The sequence below is a fragment of the Pseudopodoces humilis genome, chromosome 5 (genome assembly GCF_049639895.1).
Source record: "Pseudopodoces humilis isolate 2021_Gansu_Grassland_sample_001 chromosome 5, ASM4963989v1, whole genome shotgun sequence".
NCBI classification, from domain to species: Eukaryota; Metazoa; Chordata; class Aves; order Passeriformes; family Paridae; genus Pseudopodoces; species Pseudopodoces humilis.
In genome coordinates, this window is record NC_142204.1 from 1,543,510 (window position 1) to 1,558,961 (window position 15,452).

Below are 15,452 nucleotides of genomic sequence, written 5' to 3' on the forward strand. Positions count from 1 at the left end.
GCTTACAGTGAACTGTTCCCTTATTGCAGGAAGGTCCTAAGATAATTTAACAAACACTTAACATTATATGATCATAAAACATACATTCCTGTCACCTGTAGGTCAGTCCCACAGGAATAATCTCACCTGCTACTAAAGAAAAAAAAGATATGAGAGCACCAAACACAGGGAAGTCCAGCAACAAAGACAGACTCAGCCATCTGCCAAATACTGACAGTTTCTCTCTGCTTGAGAAGTTCTTGCTGTCTCTGCCCCTCAGCTTCTCTGTTACATACATAACTGTGCAATAAAAAGGAAATGAAAGGCTGACCTCTGAAATTTTCAGTCTGAGAAGTCCCCTAAATGCTGTGCTGTACCAGAATGCAGCTCTGTTTTACAGGACTAATTTGTGCTGATGCTAGCTGCTACAATTGTTATGCAATTGTGCAGGCATTGGGAATATCAGAGTACACTATATTCTAGTTATACACTTCACCAGGACATGCTGGATGCTTTTTGCCATCTGGAAATTTCTTCATGCCAGGGAATGTTTGTCCTTCTCCTGACATGCACCTGATCTCTGTACCTGGCATTTGCTCCTAAGGATTCTCTGGTACCACAGCTTTGAGAAGTTCTACTTTTCCAGCTGACAAAAAAAATATCCCAAACTCATGATAGATAACTACCATGCAGCTGAAGCTCTTTTATCACCATCTATCATAATTAGAGGGATGTCAATTCATCACTGTGCCCACAGTGGTAAATTCTTATGGTAGTTTTTCAAAGTCACCAATACTCATTGTTTGTGCAGGTTGCTTTATATAGATATTGGTGTTCTTTGTAGGGGAGAGAGGATGTTAAATCTCATTTCTTTACTTAATTCCTACTTGGGCATTTACATTTTGCCTTCCTGGTTTCCCGGCTGGGATCTCAGGTGAATTTTTGCTTCCATCTTTATACTCAACGATGCTTTGTTCTCATTAAAGCCCTGATGTGCAGTAGACACCAGGGGTGTTACTTTTGGGTCACATGGGATGAAATGTGTCTTGCAAGCATAAAGAATAATTAGAATGATTTATAAACTAACTGAAAAATTCTGCTAAACTATAAAAAAGTGAAGAACTTTATTATGCTTGGGGAATGATAGCAGCTCAGGTACTCTTCTGCCCACCACCATTTGTCCTGTGGGGAAGGAGCTGATGATCTGTTTTCACAGAGGCAGATTTTGAGCTTATTTTTTAATGAGTCTACCTCAGTTCAGTCACAGCTGAAGGAGCCTTGAGATGGAGTTCTGGATCGGTCCATTGACTGTGGACCATTGCCAGACAAGAACTTTAGTGACTCTACTTTGGAAGAAAAATGGATAATGGACTTCCATCCACAAAGAACTGATTATATTAGTGTTACTCTCCTGCCTTGTCTTTACTGAAGGTCTGAAATTCCTTTTCTGACTTGTTGTGAATCTTGAGTGAAGGTACCTCCCCTGAAGAGTGTCTCATTGCCCATGTATGGAAGGATATTTCTTCTGTGATTCCAACAAATGTGTAAGTTGCAAAGGAAAGAGCATTTTCCTGGAAAGAGAAGACAAAATTTTCAAAAGAGTGAAATACAAAGGAATGTAGACTCCTTTATACCTTTTGGTACTTGCAATTTATGTGCACAAATCAATTTAGTGGTCCTGAAAATGTTAACCACCATCTGTTTCGTTAATGATGCTACATCTGGATCCAAAGATAAATGTTTAGGAAGAGTAAAGAAGGGACTCTGATATTTTTGATACCATTATGAAAGTGAGATTTTATTAAGGTATCCAGCAACTTTCCAAAATTTTGAACTTTGAAAGAGCCTTCCAGATGAAATAGAGTTTATGTACTAGATGCTTTTAGAATATATACAAGATCATCTTATGGGCTAGAACTGGACCTCATTTAATACAGATTCTGGTGCTAAGATAAGTCTTCCTGCATCATATGCAGATGCTTGTAGTAGTGTGAAATCCATGTCATTCTGTTTACAGTCTCAGATTCCCTTAGTATTCCGTTGTGTAGGAATTGTGTTTTGGTGAGTGAATCATCCTTCAAGACGAGAGAAGGAAATTTGTGAGGAAGCTTTAGAAAACACTTGACCAGGTCAGATCATGGTGGGCCTGGAAAAGACCTTCCTCAAAAGAACAAAGTGAGGGCAGCCCCTCACTGTGGTAAGCTGTGAAGATTCCCAGAGCACAGGCAGGGAAAGATCAGTATTTTCCCCCAGCTCCCACCTGCTCCTCTCTGAGGTGCCTGTGGGACCTGGGAAGTAAATGTGATCTGACACTGTGGCAATGCCTACCAGAAACCAGCGATATCTGCCTGGCAGCAGAGGGTCATATGTGTGAGCAGGCGAGTTTAGAATTCATGGGGTCACTTACAACACCCTTTGTGGTGCTGTAAGTAAGTTCCAGAAAGCAAGTCCTCAGTTTTGAGCACCCAAGGAAGTGCCAGTAGGGCACATCATTATATCTTAGGCTGTATCAGTCGCTGACTGTGAGGAAATACCTGAAAAAACAATCAGAGGAGTGGTCACACAGAAACACTCGGTATGATTATGTGTAAACCAACCACAGGCTCTGTTTACAAACCTTTCCATCTGTTCCTTTGCCTAATCATTTCTGCTTTCCCTCTCTGTCTTCTAACTTTCCTTCATCTTTCCAGATGCAGGACGCTATGGGCTATGAGTTACCATGGGTGTATTTTGTCAGTCTGGTCATCTTTGGATCCTTTTTCGTTCTAAATCTGGTTCTTGGTGTGTTGAGCGGGTAAGCTGACAGTTTTGGTGTCCTTTTTCCAATGCTACAGGGCAAGACTCCATAATAAGGGTTCTTCCCTGTCACCAGGATACTTTCAGAGGGATTAAAAATCTGAATCCAAGGAAGCTTCACAACAGCTCTGAAATGCTTTGACAAAATGTTCAAATATTGCAAATAACAATGCAGGTAACACAAGCGGTGTTATTCCCTGACAGAGAAATTCAACCTCAGGGCCTTCAAAATTATTTATGTCAACCTGTCACAAATTTCCAGAAAACTGGCTATTGAAGAATATTACTGCTGGTGACTTGGGATCTCTTTGGCTGGAGCCTTGCAGTGCTCAGAATCTGAGCTTGTCTCACTAATTATCATTCCACTCTTCCAGGTCAATGATGCCATAGGAAGGGACTGGCCCTGGATCTATTTTGTTACACTAATCATCATAGGGTCATTTTTTGTACTTAACTTGGTTCTCGGTGTACTTAGCGGGTAAGCAGTACCAGGAAAATGTTTTATTATTGTTTATTTTTAAAAATCTGTATTTCTATTCCTACTCTCTGGTTACCAAAACAACAGTCAGTGGTGGGTTGATCTCAAGAGCCTTAAGAGAAGGCCTAGGCTTTTGCTGTGCCAGTAGCAAAATACAGCAGTCCCAGTATCACAGAAGGAGCCTTTGGACTAAATCAAAGGACTATAAGACAATTATTTTTGTCTGTAATACATTCCTCTAGCTGTGCCTTGTGGGCAAAGCAGTCCCTGCACCATAGAAGGGGATTATAGTAAAATTTCTGGAAGAGTCAGTAGGACTGAAGGAGGAATGAGAGCATGAGACTAATCCCTTCTCATCTGTAGGATGAGATTCCTGCCAAATTATGTCTTCTCACAGGAGAAATTTTCACATTGTTTAGTATATCTAAAGCACAGCCTACCAGGAGACTGTTCTCCCTGGAGAGAGTCCTGGGCACGTTTCTTCTTCAGCAATCCCATCCTCTCTACTGTAAAAATCTGGCATGATGCAGGGAGAAAAGATCATTTCCCTCTGACCTTTTCCAAGGGTGAACACAGAGGCAGAAGAAGTCCTTTTAGTGTTTAAACATCCAGACATTTAGCTGTATTTTGGTTCTGCAGTATAACCCTCGCTGCAAAACATCATTTTAGTAGCTTTGATTAAAAACAATGGATATTGCCCCCAGCAGTTAAAAACTTCACTACCCCTGGGGAGCCACATAATTAAAGGAATCAAGCCAGCAAACATTCCTTGCAAGATTTAAAAAAAATAAAAATCTTCTTGAATTAGGCTTCTAGTTCCAAATTTGGGCATGACTGGGGGCTACAGCCGTTCTTTGTACACAGATAAATATGGTATGAGGACTTTATGCATCCTCGTTTTGTTTCTATCATCCTGCCTCCCTTGATGAGCTCTAAATGAGTTTGATTGGGGCCTGGACCTGTTGCCTGAGTAGGCAGCCCTGAATTCCTTTGTCTTTTGGTCAAAAGAGAGGGAAAATGATCTCTGAGCAGGAGAGGGGATTCCATGCATCATAGAAATGATGTCCTCAGTACTTGGGCCAACAAGATAGGAAGGGAAGCCGTGGGACCAGGGAAAAAGATCCACCTTTGGCCATCTGGCAAAGAGACAGGTAATAAAAGGTCTGCAGGAGGTATTATTTGTATCTTCATGACTCCATTGAAGGAGACAAGCCACTGTGACAGCTGCTGCAAGGAGAAGGGTTTCCATGCAGTAATGGAAGCGTGGAGAAAATCCCTGGTAATGAAGTGTTGGGCAATAGTCTGAGTTTGCATATCTGGAGAGTGATGCTCTGGTACAGGTTTGAGGCACACACTCCTCATTCCTGCAGGTGGAGGCTCTGCCCAGCAGGTAAGGATGTCAGCACTAGTTAGGGATGATGATCAGCTGGCAGGGAAAGGGATTTGTTCTGTCAGAGTTGTGCCCAAGGACCATATAGAAATGTTGTTAAAGATTACATGGCATCTGGATAAAAAGTGCCTGTGAGCCCAGCCATGAGGAGTGCACAGTATTGAAGCTCTGCTGGTTCAATTTGCCTGCACTTGGATTTGTACCAGTGCATAATTAACAATTTAATTCCCTCTCTCCTTCATTTTCAACTCAAGAAAGTGTTTTGGGGCCTAAATCACCCACCTCCTGCCATACTGCAGCTAGACCACCAGATTTAGTGGTAGGAGATGGAAACACACTGTAGAGGGAACTGAAATTAAAGATGAAGTTCACCTTGTTTAAGCTGTGAGTCACTCTTCCTGGCTGTCTTCACTGTGTTATGACAGCTGCACTGTTTCTGCAAAAATGTCCCCAACTGGAGAAAAGTAAAAAGAAACTTAAGAATTTGCATCCATGAAAAAACACAGAAATTATGGGAGAAATGTTCCAAATTTTCTTTGGTCTAAATAAGCAGTTCTTAAACAATTAACTTTCTAAAGCAGTTCCAAATTCTGCTGACTTACAAAGTGTCTTCACTTTGCAGATTCAGCTTTTTTTTTTTTTTTTTGGAGACTTGCTATTGCTATTAGTCTGATCTATGTTGATGATCCACCTGTCTGTTCTAGATACAGAGCAGCATTCCTGGTTATCTTTGAACATCCATTCTGGGCATCTCTGGCTTTTTTCCCATTTATCTATTTCAGGAGCTTCAGCAGGCATGTTGTGTAGGCTTCACAAATGACAGATTAGCCTGGGGGGGGGATTTAATCACTTCTGAATACATAAGTGTAATTAATTGTACTCACAAAGACACCTTGATTGCACCTGCAAAATGAAATGCTGAATTCTGCTCCACTGAAAGAGCTCTTTTGTAATTTGTTTTTCCTCAGGTATGTCATCCATTCATGGTCCTGGTGAATTTACTAATCACATGCTAGGCTAAATAGCATGTCAGAGTATTTATAAGTAGAGCTGTAATCTCTTCCTGACTTGGCTGAGCACAATATAAAATCCATGTACTCCAAAGGGATATCCACTCAGCAGATCACACAGCAGACCTCCCCAAACCCAGGCAAAACAGCTCCACATCGTTGGTCTGAGCAGCAATAAGAAGTCGCTTGAGATCAGAGATGTTCACATCTGTGTTATCTGTTCCAGTTAATTAATGAGGGAAAAAAAAAAAAGGCAGAGTGGGTTCAACCTTCAGACATGTACACCTAAGATTATAGAGTCACATTTCCTTTACATTTCCATCCAAATCCCAGGACACAGGCCAAACAAGCAGCTGCCTGATGGAGGGCAGCAGAACTGACGTTTCTTCTGCTTTGAGAGGATCCTGCAAAACACAGTTGGCTGCTTTTGATGCTTTTACTGCCAAGAAGGAGGTCAGAGTGAACAGGAGGCTGGCTATGGTTGTAGCTCCTCCTTGAGCAGTTTTTGTGACCTTTCAGGTATTTTTCCTAGTCTTCTGTCCCCTCCTTCCAGCCCTTCCCATTCCTTGGTGTACTTCTCTGGGTGGATGGGATTCGGAGCCTTGTGCTCCATTTTGAGTAGTAAGCAAGTTTTGAACCATCAGAATTCTGCTGTTTTGCTCACTTTCCATCTCACCTCTAAATGTGAGAAACCATATCAACAGGAAAAACCCAAATTCCATCATTGGGATGGGAAAGAGACATTTTCTTCTGAAACAGCACAGGATGCAGAGCTGGGTGTTCATGATCTTGACCCACTCTGACCTCACAAAGAGAAAACATCTCTCCACAACACTCTGCTCTTTGGCATTCCCATCGGCAGACATCCCTATAATTTTCTGGGAGAAGTAAACCAAAGTGAAACAAACCAAATTGTGATAAAAACAATCCGGTTCACCAGCTCTTATACCACAAAACATAGTTATGTTTTGGCTTCACTGAAGAGAGATTGCTTGCTGGTTTTTCAAGCCCTTGTTGACCTTACCCTGCCATGACAGCGCAGCCGTTTTTTGAACAGACAGCCTCAAGACTCAACGTGGCACTTCCAAAAGCTTTTTTTTGGTCCTTGCCCTACCTGCTGGAGCTGCAAACAGTGACCATTTATTGCCAGCTGTGCTGGAGGCAGCAGTGAGGTGTGAACCTGCCTGCAATACGCCCCGTGCCGAGGCCACCAGCTCCCTTCCCATGGGGTGGAAAGTGACCACCGATAGCGACTCTTGATTGTGAACGACATTTGCCCGAGCACACGCTGCCATTCCACGTGGGAGCTGCTTTGAATTCAGCAGCAGTTTCCTGAGCCACCTCCTCTCAACTGGTTTGATGTTAGTAGAGCATAGAAATTAAGACATTTTAAACCAGTTGTCTTCTTTGGAGAGTCATCCGAGACGTGGAGTGTTGTGTGTTGTATGAAGGGAAGAGACACGGAATTGCAGGTTATTTACACAAGGCAGTCACAGTATTTTGCATTGTGCTAGAAAACTCTAGGTTCAGCCCAATTCAAAATTGGACCCATTTGTTTTAGATTCTAAAATAATACTTCACCAGTTAAAAATTGAAATATTGGAATTTGATTTAACAAACGGGCTTAATAATATGTAGATTCATTCAGTGATTATTTTTTTGAGAGTTAATTCATTAATTTGGATACAGCACTGTAGCAGGCCCAGGGGAAAGCTGTTACTGAAGCAGAAAATATAACCACCATTGATGGATTTTTTCCTAACAATGTTTGTACAGTTTTTATTATTATTGTTTGGGTTATTTGGTTTTTTTACATTGTAAATAGTAAAATATCACTCCAAGTATAAGAAAAATCAATTTTTCATTTTTCTTTTCATGCCTTGAGGCTGAGTTTGGACCCAGAGCTGACTGTGAACTAACTTCAGTCCAGAAAATCCAGTGGTTCTCTTCCTCACTTCCACCTTCATTATCACACTCCCTTGGGAGGACCTGAACCCTCAGCAGCGTGACAGGGGTGCAGATGACACTGACATAAAGTGTCATATTTTGGCTAGAAATTAAGAGATCATCCTGCTTTCATCCTGCTGCAGTGCTGGTTTCATGCACAGCTCATAATTCTGAAAGCCTCATCCAAAATCTGTGGAGTCCCTGGAAGCTTTTCAGCAGGTTTTGGACCCGACAGGAGGAAAGAACCTCACCATCACTGTCTGAAACCCACCTCCATCTCAGCCACGTGGCACTCAAAAAATTGGCATTTTGGCTAGGATTCTCATTATCCTAATATTATACCACTAAAATCAGTGGTAGATCTATTCATTTTTGCAGGAGCAAACCTAAGACAAATGCCAAGTGGAGCAGCATTTTTTTATATCCATTAATTTTTGACAATCTTCAGCAACAGTAATGGATAATGCACTGGGTAGAATGGCTCCACCTGTCTTTTCTAGAAAGAGTGGCCTGTGTTATCTGCTGTGTCTTGTGTAGTGATCTGCTTCAGCAGATATCACTTAATGCTTAAGTGCTCTTGGTCTAGCAGTTTTCACAATCATTAAGCTTCCTTTTTAAAATACAGGCGTCAAAACCTGGTTTAGAACCACGTGAGTCTCTAAATAAGGGAGGTCAGCATTTCTTGGAAAAAAATATTGTTGTATAGGAGTCTCTGAAAGAGGAGAGGAAACAGCACCACAGCCAATAAGAAAGCAAAGCCAAGAAGCCAGGATTTTAACTAAGCAACAGGAAATTCTTGTTCTTATGCCCTAAGTCTATATTCCCAACAGCGTTCTTTAATAAAACTATCATCAAATGTTTTACCCTGTTAATTTATCGTATTTGCCCACCCTATGTGGGATTTGAAAAACATATTTCATGTCGGATAACAGCCTCGAATGCTGAAAGTCTTCAGTAAAACTCTGAGGTCTGAGTTTTTAACTACATTTTCCAGTACCGTGGGTGAAGTGGTCCATAATTAAATATGTACAGAATTGTGAGTACCATTAATTACACTTAAATTAGCCCAATTTAGTTGTGATTATAATATAAAAAAAGACTGAAACCTGGCTAGAAATTAGAGTTACCATCTCACTCTCCAGATGTCAGATTATTGTCAAACAGTTCTGCATTAACCATTAATCATACAGACATTTGTAGATAACTGTTGGAGAATATCAAGTGCTTACAGAATGTTAGAAAATGTCTGGTATCATACATAAAATTGTACACAAATGTTACATGTGTGTTTTATTTGAATTGTCAGTCAGAGGCTGAGAAGGAAAGAAAAAGGTATCAGTCTTTTCCTAATTATTGATGGAAATGTGGACACTCCAGCTGTTTTACATGTGTGTGTGCAGCAAGGATGCTCCATACATGTCTTTGTCTTGAGAGAATAGAGACAGCTGGGTGTGCCACACAGACTGATGAGACTTTCTAGTGGAAATCAATCTAACCCATTGTTTTTCTTCCATCTCTTCCTTCTTTCCACCCATGTCCTGTCCCTCCCTCCCTCTTGCTAGGGAGTTTTCCAAAGAAAGAGAAAAGGCTAAAGCTCGAGGGGATTTCCAGAAGCTACGGGAAAAGCAACAGCTAGAGGAGGATCTGAAGGGATACTTAGATTGGATAACTCAAGCAGAAGACATTGATCCAGAAAATGAAGATGAAGGCATGGATGAGGAGAAGCCTCGAAACAGTAAGCAACTTTCTGCTCTCACTTTCCTTTTCCCTCTCTCCTCCTCTGTCTTTCTCTGTGCTTTCAGCAATAAAACCTGTGCCCATCTGCTGTAGTGCTGAGGAGGCTTCTAAGGAAGAGCAAGTTCTTCCTGAGACATGCACTATGCTTATACATGATTCCAATTTAATGCTTGTAGGAAATCACAGGAAGCAGAAAATACAATACAAAGCAATAACTGATATTCTGCAGATCAGCGTTTAGTCTGTGATATGGGCATTAGGTACTGATATTAAACTGATAAAAGGTCAATACTTGCTGGTAAAGCCCACTACTGAGAAAAGTTTTTAAATACAATTCTATTCATGTGTTTAATTGTAGCTCAGTGTTGCAGGCTCTTTGCACATGGCTGGTTCCTCTGAAAGCAAAGATTTCTCTGGGAAAGCAGGGCTAGAGTGTGGGAGGAGGGCCAAATCAGCCCTGTTGTACCTTAAGAGGGCCATCTGTAGCTCCACTGAAACCAGTGGATCTGTGCTTGCTTTTGCCAGGCTGGATTAAGCTCTCAGACATTTCTTCTGAGGGTGTTATTTCTTACTCTTCGTTTTTGGAGAAAGCAAAAGCTCCTTCTGGTACAAAGCGAAAACTCACCAACAATCTCCTATTAGAAATCCTCAAGAAGCAGGGGCTTGAAGAAAGCAGTGCTTCCCAACATTTCCCTACCTCCACTGAATCTTCTGCCACCTTCTCTTGTACCAGCACGGGCTGTGCAACACTTCAGAGACCCTTAGAAATTATCACTGCTGGTTGTGACTTGGGAAATGTCAGACTTGGAACCTTTACACAGCCAATGGACAGTGGCTCAACTCTTGGCTCTCATCCTGGGAATGTGCATTTTCTTTGTCTGACTTTGGAAGAGGAGACACAAAACATGTCCCTAGATGTCACCTTTCTTACCAAACAATCAAAATCTATGGGATGATCCCATCACAAACATATATTCCAGCAGCAATAGGAAGATTTGACACAGGAAAGTTGTGCCTTTCTTTCTTCAGCAAGATTTTTTATAGATGTTCATGACCTTTAGGAAATTAGTAACCACTAATTGCTGCCAAAACAATTAAGCTCTTTCAGAAAAAAAATTGGATCATTAATATCAGGTTATACCCACAATACTTAGGTATCTGGGCTTGAAGGAATCACTGTGGTGACTCACTCAGACTTTTCCCAAATCAGGTTATTTTGATTTTTATGCCAGTGTTTTCATAGTTCATATAGTTTACTTCCACAATTTAACTTCAGCAACCACTCAGAAATTAATTTATTAATCATTTTTAGCCAAAATCTGCTGCTCTGTGGCATACAATACACTAATAAATCAATGAGGATTCACTGCATGCACTGTTGAGTGTGGCCAATCCATATTTGAGCTAACAAGCTCCTTTCATGGGTGATGATTTTAAAAACTAAAAGCATCTCCAGCTTGCTTTCAGTTCTTCCTGGTCAATTTGATAAGGTGAGTTTTGTAAGACATGGTTTATCAAAATTAGTCCTCTCACATCTGACTCAGAAAAACTGAGAAGTGCTGGTTTCAGCTTAAAATCATACCACAGAAAAGGTACCTTGAGTAAGTGACAGGGCAGGGCATTTTGTTTAGAGTGAGGTTTATTTTTGGTGTGTTATCTCCTGGGTTGAATGTTTTGGCATTCGTGCCAGCAGTCAATCACCAGTGGGGTTAAATTGAAGGAGAAAGATGGTATTATTTCTCTTCAAAAAGCCATCTACAAAATAGGTAAAGGAGAGATGGAATTGTAAATTCCCTCATGAATCCCTTTGGCTTGAGCGTTCCCAAGGCATTTGAATCCCACCTGCTCCCAGTCCAAGCTCACATCACCCAGACCCCAGTGTCTTCCTTGTTTCCTTGTGTTTAGCTCAGTTGCCTCCTATGCACCTTCAGTGTCTTTTATTCACATGCCCATCAAAGCTCATCACTCTCTGTTTCTAGCACAGCATCCTGAACTCCAGGGCTGGCTGTTACAGCCCTTTCAAGCACACTTTGCTCAGTGACTAATTAACATTGACTTTTAAGGTATCAGCCCTGAGAATTTCAAGTGACAGATCACTGAAGCACACAGGGAAGTTCAGACCTCCTTTAGCTGCTGTGTTAGCTCAGTAAACTGCAGGTGTGGCCTTTGCATCAGTGGAGTTGTGCTGATGCCCAGAGGACCTGTGCTCCTGCCTGACCTCTGACAGTGATTCACACTGATGCTTTAAAGAAGTCACACCAGTTTTGGCTTCTTTGGTTTTCCCTTGGAGGTTGTTTGGGGGCTTGATGTCTGATCTTTTGGGGTTTTTTTTAATAAAGAGTATCAGAATAGTTTAGAAGTTCAAATTAAAAAAAAATATTTATTAATCTAGAGACTCAGCTAATGTAAGTTCTGAGACTCAGCAGTTTACACCATCTGGGCTCTGACCCAGGTAGTCTACTTAAACTGAATCATCCCAAACACAAAGAACATATGTTTCCAGTCTCTTCCCTGTCCTTGGTACATAGCTACAGAGGCAGATTTTGCTGTCTTTTGACTTTGTAGAGAGTGCTGCCCACTTGTCAGCATGGGCACTGCCTCCTTTAAAACAGAGGACACAAGGTGGAAGGGAAGAAAAACTTACCTGCATCCCCTTTTTGGTTTGACTGCCTGTGGCAGTCCTTGGGGCATCATTGGTCATATTTTGCATCTGCTGCTGCTTTCCTGAGGCTCTCAAACTTTGTCCAAAGCCCCAGTGGATGTTTGCAGCCCTTAATGAAGTTATCAAGTCCAAGGATACAGCAGAGAGGACCTCAGTGAAGGAAAGGGTAAAAAAAGGGAGATGAATGCAACCAGAGTTGGACAACCTGTTCAGTCTTTAGCTCTTCCTTCCATAGCAGAGGTCTTGGCATTTTTCTGAGGGAGCTCATCACAGCTTGTGGCTCACGTGAATTGAGAGACATTCCCAGAGCAGGCTGAGTTAATTCCCTGTCTTTTGAGGAAGTACCACATTCAAGGCAGCTTTTCCACGTTGTTTGCAAACACGGGTTTGCCATTGTGACAGATGTGAGGTGGGAAATGTGAAAAGGCTTCTGGGGGCTGTTTGTGTTGATGGTTTTGTTCTGTGCTCTTTCCCTGACGCGCCTTCCACACGGGAAGAAAGCATTAATTTGACAGAGGGGAGAAACACGTCATGTCACAGAACAGCTACTGAATTCAAAATTAAATGATAGCAAAGAAAACCCTCCCTCCTGTTGCCACAGTTACTGGGAATCTGCACTTTTGTTTTCCCTTCCTGAGAGTGGTCTGGAATGCATCTCTTGCTGTGGGCAGAAGCAGGAAACCTCAATCCAACCCAGATTCTCCTCCTACTGAAATTAATTGGCAAAATTCCCACAGACTGCAGTGGGGTCAGAAATAATCTGTGAATGGGCAAGGCGAAGTAATTTGATGTTTCTGAGTGCTCAGATTTTGTCCTCCCTCTGTTTCTTTCTATTTCACTTCTATTTGGTGCTATTCTATTTAGCTGTATTTGCTAAATACAATAGAATTTGTAGAATTTCTATTCTACATGTGCAGTGAGAGTGTGACCTCACTAATGTCAACAGTCCCTAAAAGTTAAAAATCCCACTGCTTTGTAAAGGCATTCCATGACTCAAGACAATTAATTCCTCTTGTCAAGTTGTATCCAACACAATGCTGAAAATTCAAGAATTGATTTGCAAGTAGCTTACCCTATTAAAATTAAAAATCTAATCATTCTTCAAGGCCCTATTGTAATGGAACTGATGGCTGTAGATTAAATAAAGTTTTCTTGTAGCACAGCAGAAGAAAAAACCCAGTACAAATCAATGTCTTGCCTATCAAAATCATATAGTATTTCAGATGATACATTAAATAATGAAAGCTGTGTGTCTGCACATGCAGATTTATGCCTCTGTTGAAGTGGGAATAGTGCACAATTGAAGACAAAAAGTACAGACATACAGGCAGGTTTTAAAATACATATTAAAAAATTAAGAAGTTTAAAAAGAAATAGTCTTCAGTCTTCACCTTCAGAGCATTGCTGCAGTGCCTTAGTAACCTTTGGAAATGTTCATTAACATCTGACTTCACTGCCTCTAAGGAATCAATGACAACCTAAATTTTTGGTGGACTACAGGTTTTGTCTCACCCTTTCAACCACTGTTACTTTTGGACACCACCATAACTAGGAAGTAGACTGCATTTAATCACAGGTTTATGAGAGTGTTCCCTGGGAAAAAAAAATATTTTGAGACAAGGAAGAAGTTTCCAGTAGAAAAAGCAAAATTTCAGAAGAAATTATGGTACGTCTTAGACCATTACAGCTTTTGGAAAACCTGTGTCTTTCATGGAAACACTTTGTGCTTCTGCACATCAGGCCATAAATGAGAACAGGAGAGATGGTAGTTTCAATAGGGAAGAGTTTTAGAACTCTAGAAATAGAAGCCTCAGTAATTTCAGCCCAAACAGGGCCTTATTCCCAAGACCTCCAAGAGTAGTTTGACTCTATTATGTAACAGGAAAAAAGCATGACCACCTGTCCCTCAAAGTCCAGGCATTTTAGGATTTATCTATCCAATTCCTGTTGACTTGACTTTTGCACAGTCAATTTATGCTCCACGAGGAGACTGGGTTGATTTCAGTGAGGTTATGTTCAAAATTCCCACTACTGACTTGAATGAAAGCTGTCACTAAATTCCATGCAACCCTTTGGGAAAATCAGTGATGTGGAGCTGCTGGATAGGGAGGGCTTTGTGTGCAGATCTAACCATGATACCAAGATAAAAAGACACCAGCTCCAAATTCTACATTTCTTCAATTTGTGCATTTAGTCATTTCATATGTCAGCCTGCTCAGTGGCCTCCAAATCAAGTGTTTAGTGTACTGGCAAGCAAGTGGCTTATTACTTTCAGCCTGAAATAAAATATCATGGTGCTCTGGGATAATATCTAAGGTAGGAAGGATTTTCAAAGACTGGGTTACAAGCTAAAATTCCAGGGGGGCCTAAAATACTCTTGGTCCTTCTTCTGCTATGGAATTTAACAGGCAAGTGCACAGCTGGGGAATTAATGCAGAGGATGCAGAGGGGAAAATGAGAGAGTGGCTATTCAAAAAATATCTATTTTACATCCAGTCTTGACCCTCACTGCCTTAAAACCCCTGTCTTCTTACTGTATGAGCAAAAGGATGCTGTTCTGAGTTAATTTCTGTTTTGCAGAGCATACCTGAATTTGGCTGGCTATGGAAAATTAGCTCATCCTGTGTTATTCTAGTTCCATGCACAGAATCTGTCCTGATGTATTTTACATACACATGGAAAGACTGTGACAACCACCCCTCGACAGGCAGATACAGATATTGTCAAAAACCAATTAAAAAAAAAACCCACAGGGGCTTGCATGGAATTTAAGATCATCTGAACAAAAGCTCTAAGAGGCACAGGCTGGAAAATGAAACCTTTGTCAATTTAATTCCTCCAATACCAGTTGGTGGCTTGAGAAAGGCATCACAGAACATAGTTGCATTCTGCTTTTCATATTTAAATACACAGAAATCAATGCCAGTCTTGTAAAATGACTTATTATATGTCAACACCTCATCTAAAGAGGAAGCAAACACAATCTCTTCTACTTTTATCATTGTCCACTGATGTGGAAAATAATCATCTGGTAACCAAGAAGAGATTAGCTGCAGTGCCAACAGTTTGTAGGCATTCCACAAATGCACCTGATAGGTACTTCACAGGTTTGGAAACTTGGATAGATCTCTTTCACCTGAAGACAGGGGGACAAAAGAAGTGCTTTTTAGGTGCACACTGTGCCGCCAGTTTGTTCTAGGGGGAAAAGAGATCCATGTATTAATGTGCAGAGGTTCCAACACATGGTTTGCTTGGCCAAGAGTGACAGCAGCTCCCAGCTGTGTGCTGTGCCCAGTAGAAAATAGTCCCAGTGGTATTTTCCTACCTTGTCACCTTTTGGAGCAGCTCATACTCTGCTCTTAATATAAATACCAGAGTTTGAGGACACCTAATAAAAGGCCTTTGTAAATGATAAGTCAGCTTTGTTTTCGTTGCGTGGTTCTTCACAGAGAA

At 41.2% G+C, this 15,452-nt stretch overlaps 1 protein-coding gene across 12 annotated transcripts in view; it reads left to right on the forward strand.

Moving 5' to 3' along the window:
- Positions 1-15,452, forward strand: part of CACNA1C (calcium voltage-gated channel subunit alpha1 C) — a 463,574-nt gene that overhangs the window by 317,974 nt on the left and 130,148 nt on the right. For 11 of the 12 annotated variants that reach the window (XM_088055720.1, XM_088055723.1, XM_088055730.1 and 8 more), the window contains exons 8-9: positions 2,670-2,773; positions 9,163-9,335. In XM_088055720.1, coding sequence (XP_087911846.1) covers positions 2,670-2,773; positions 9,163-9,335 — 277 coding nt within the window. Of the gene's footprint in view, positions 1-2,669; positions 2,774-3,149; positions 3,254-9,162; positions 9,336-15,452 lie in introns of all 12 variants that reach the window. The other variant, XM_088055729.1, reaches the window with a different exon arrangement.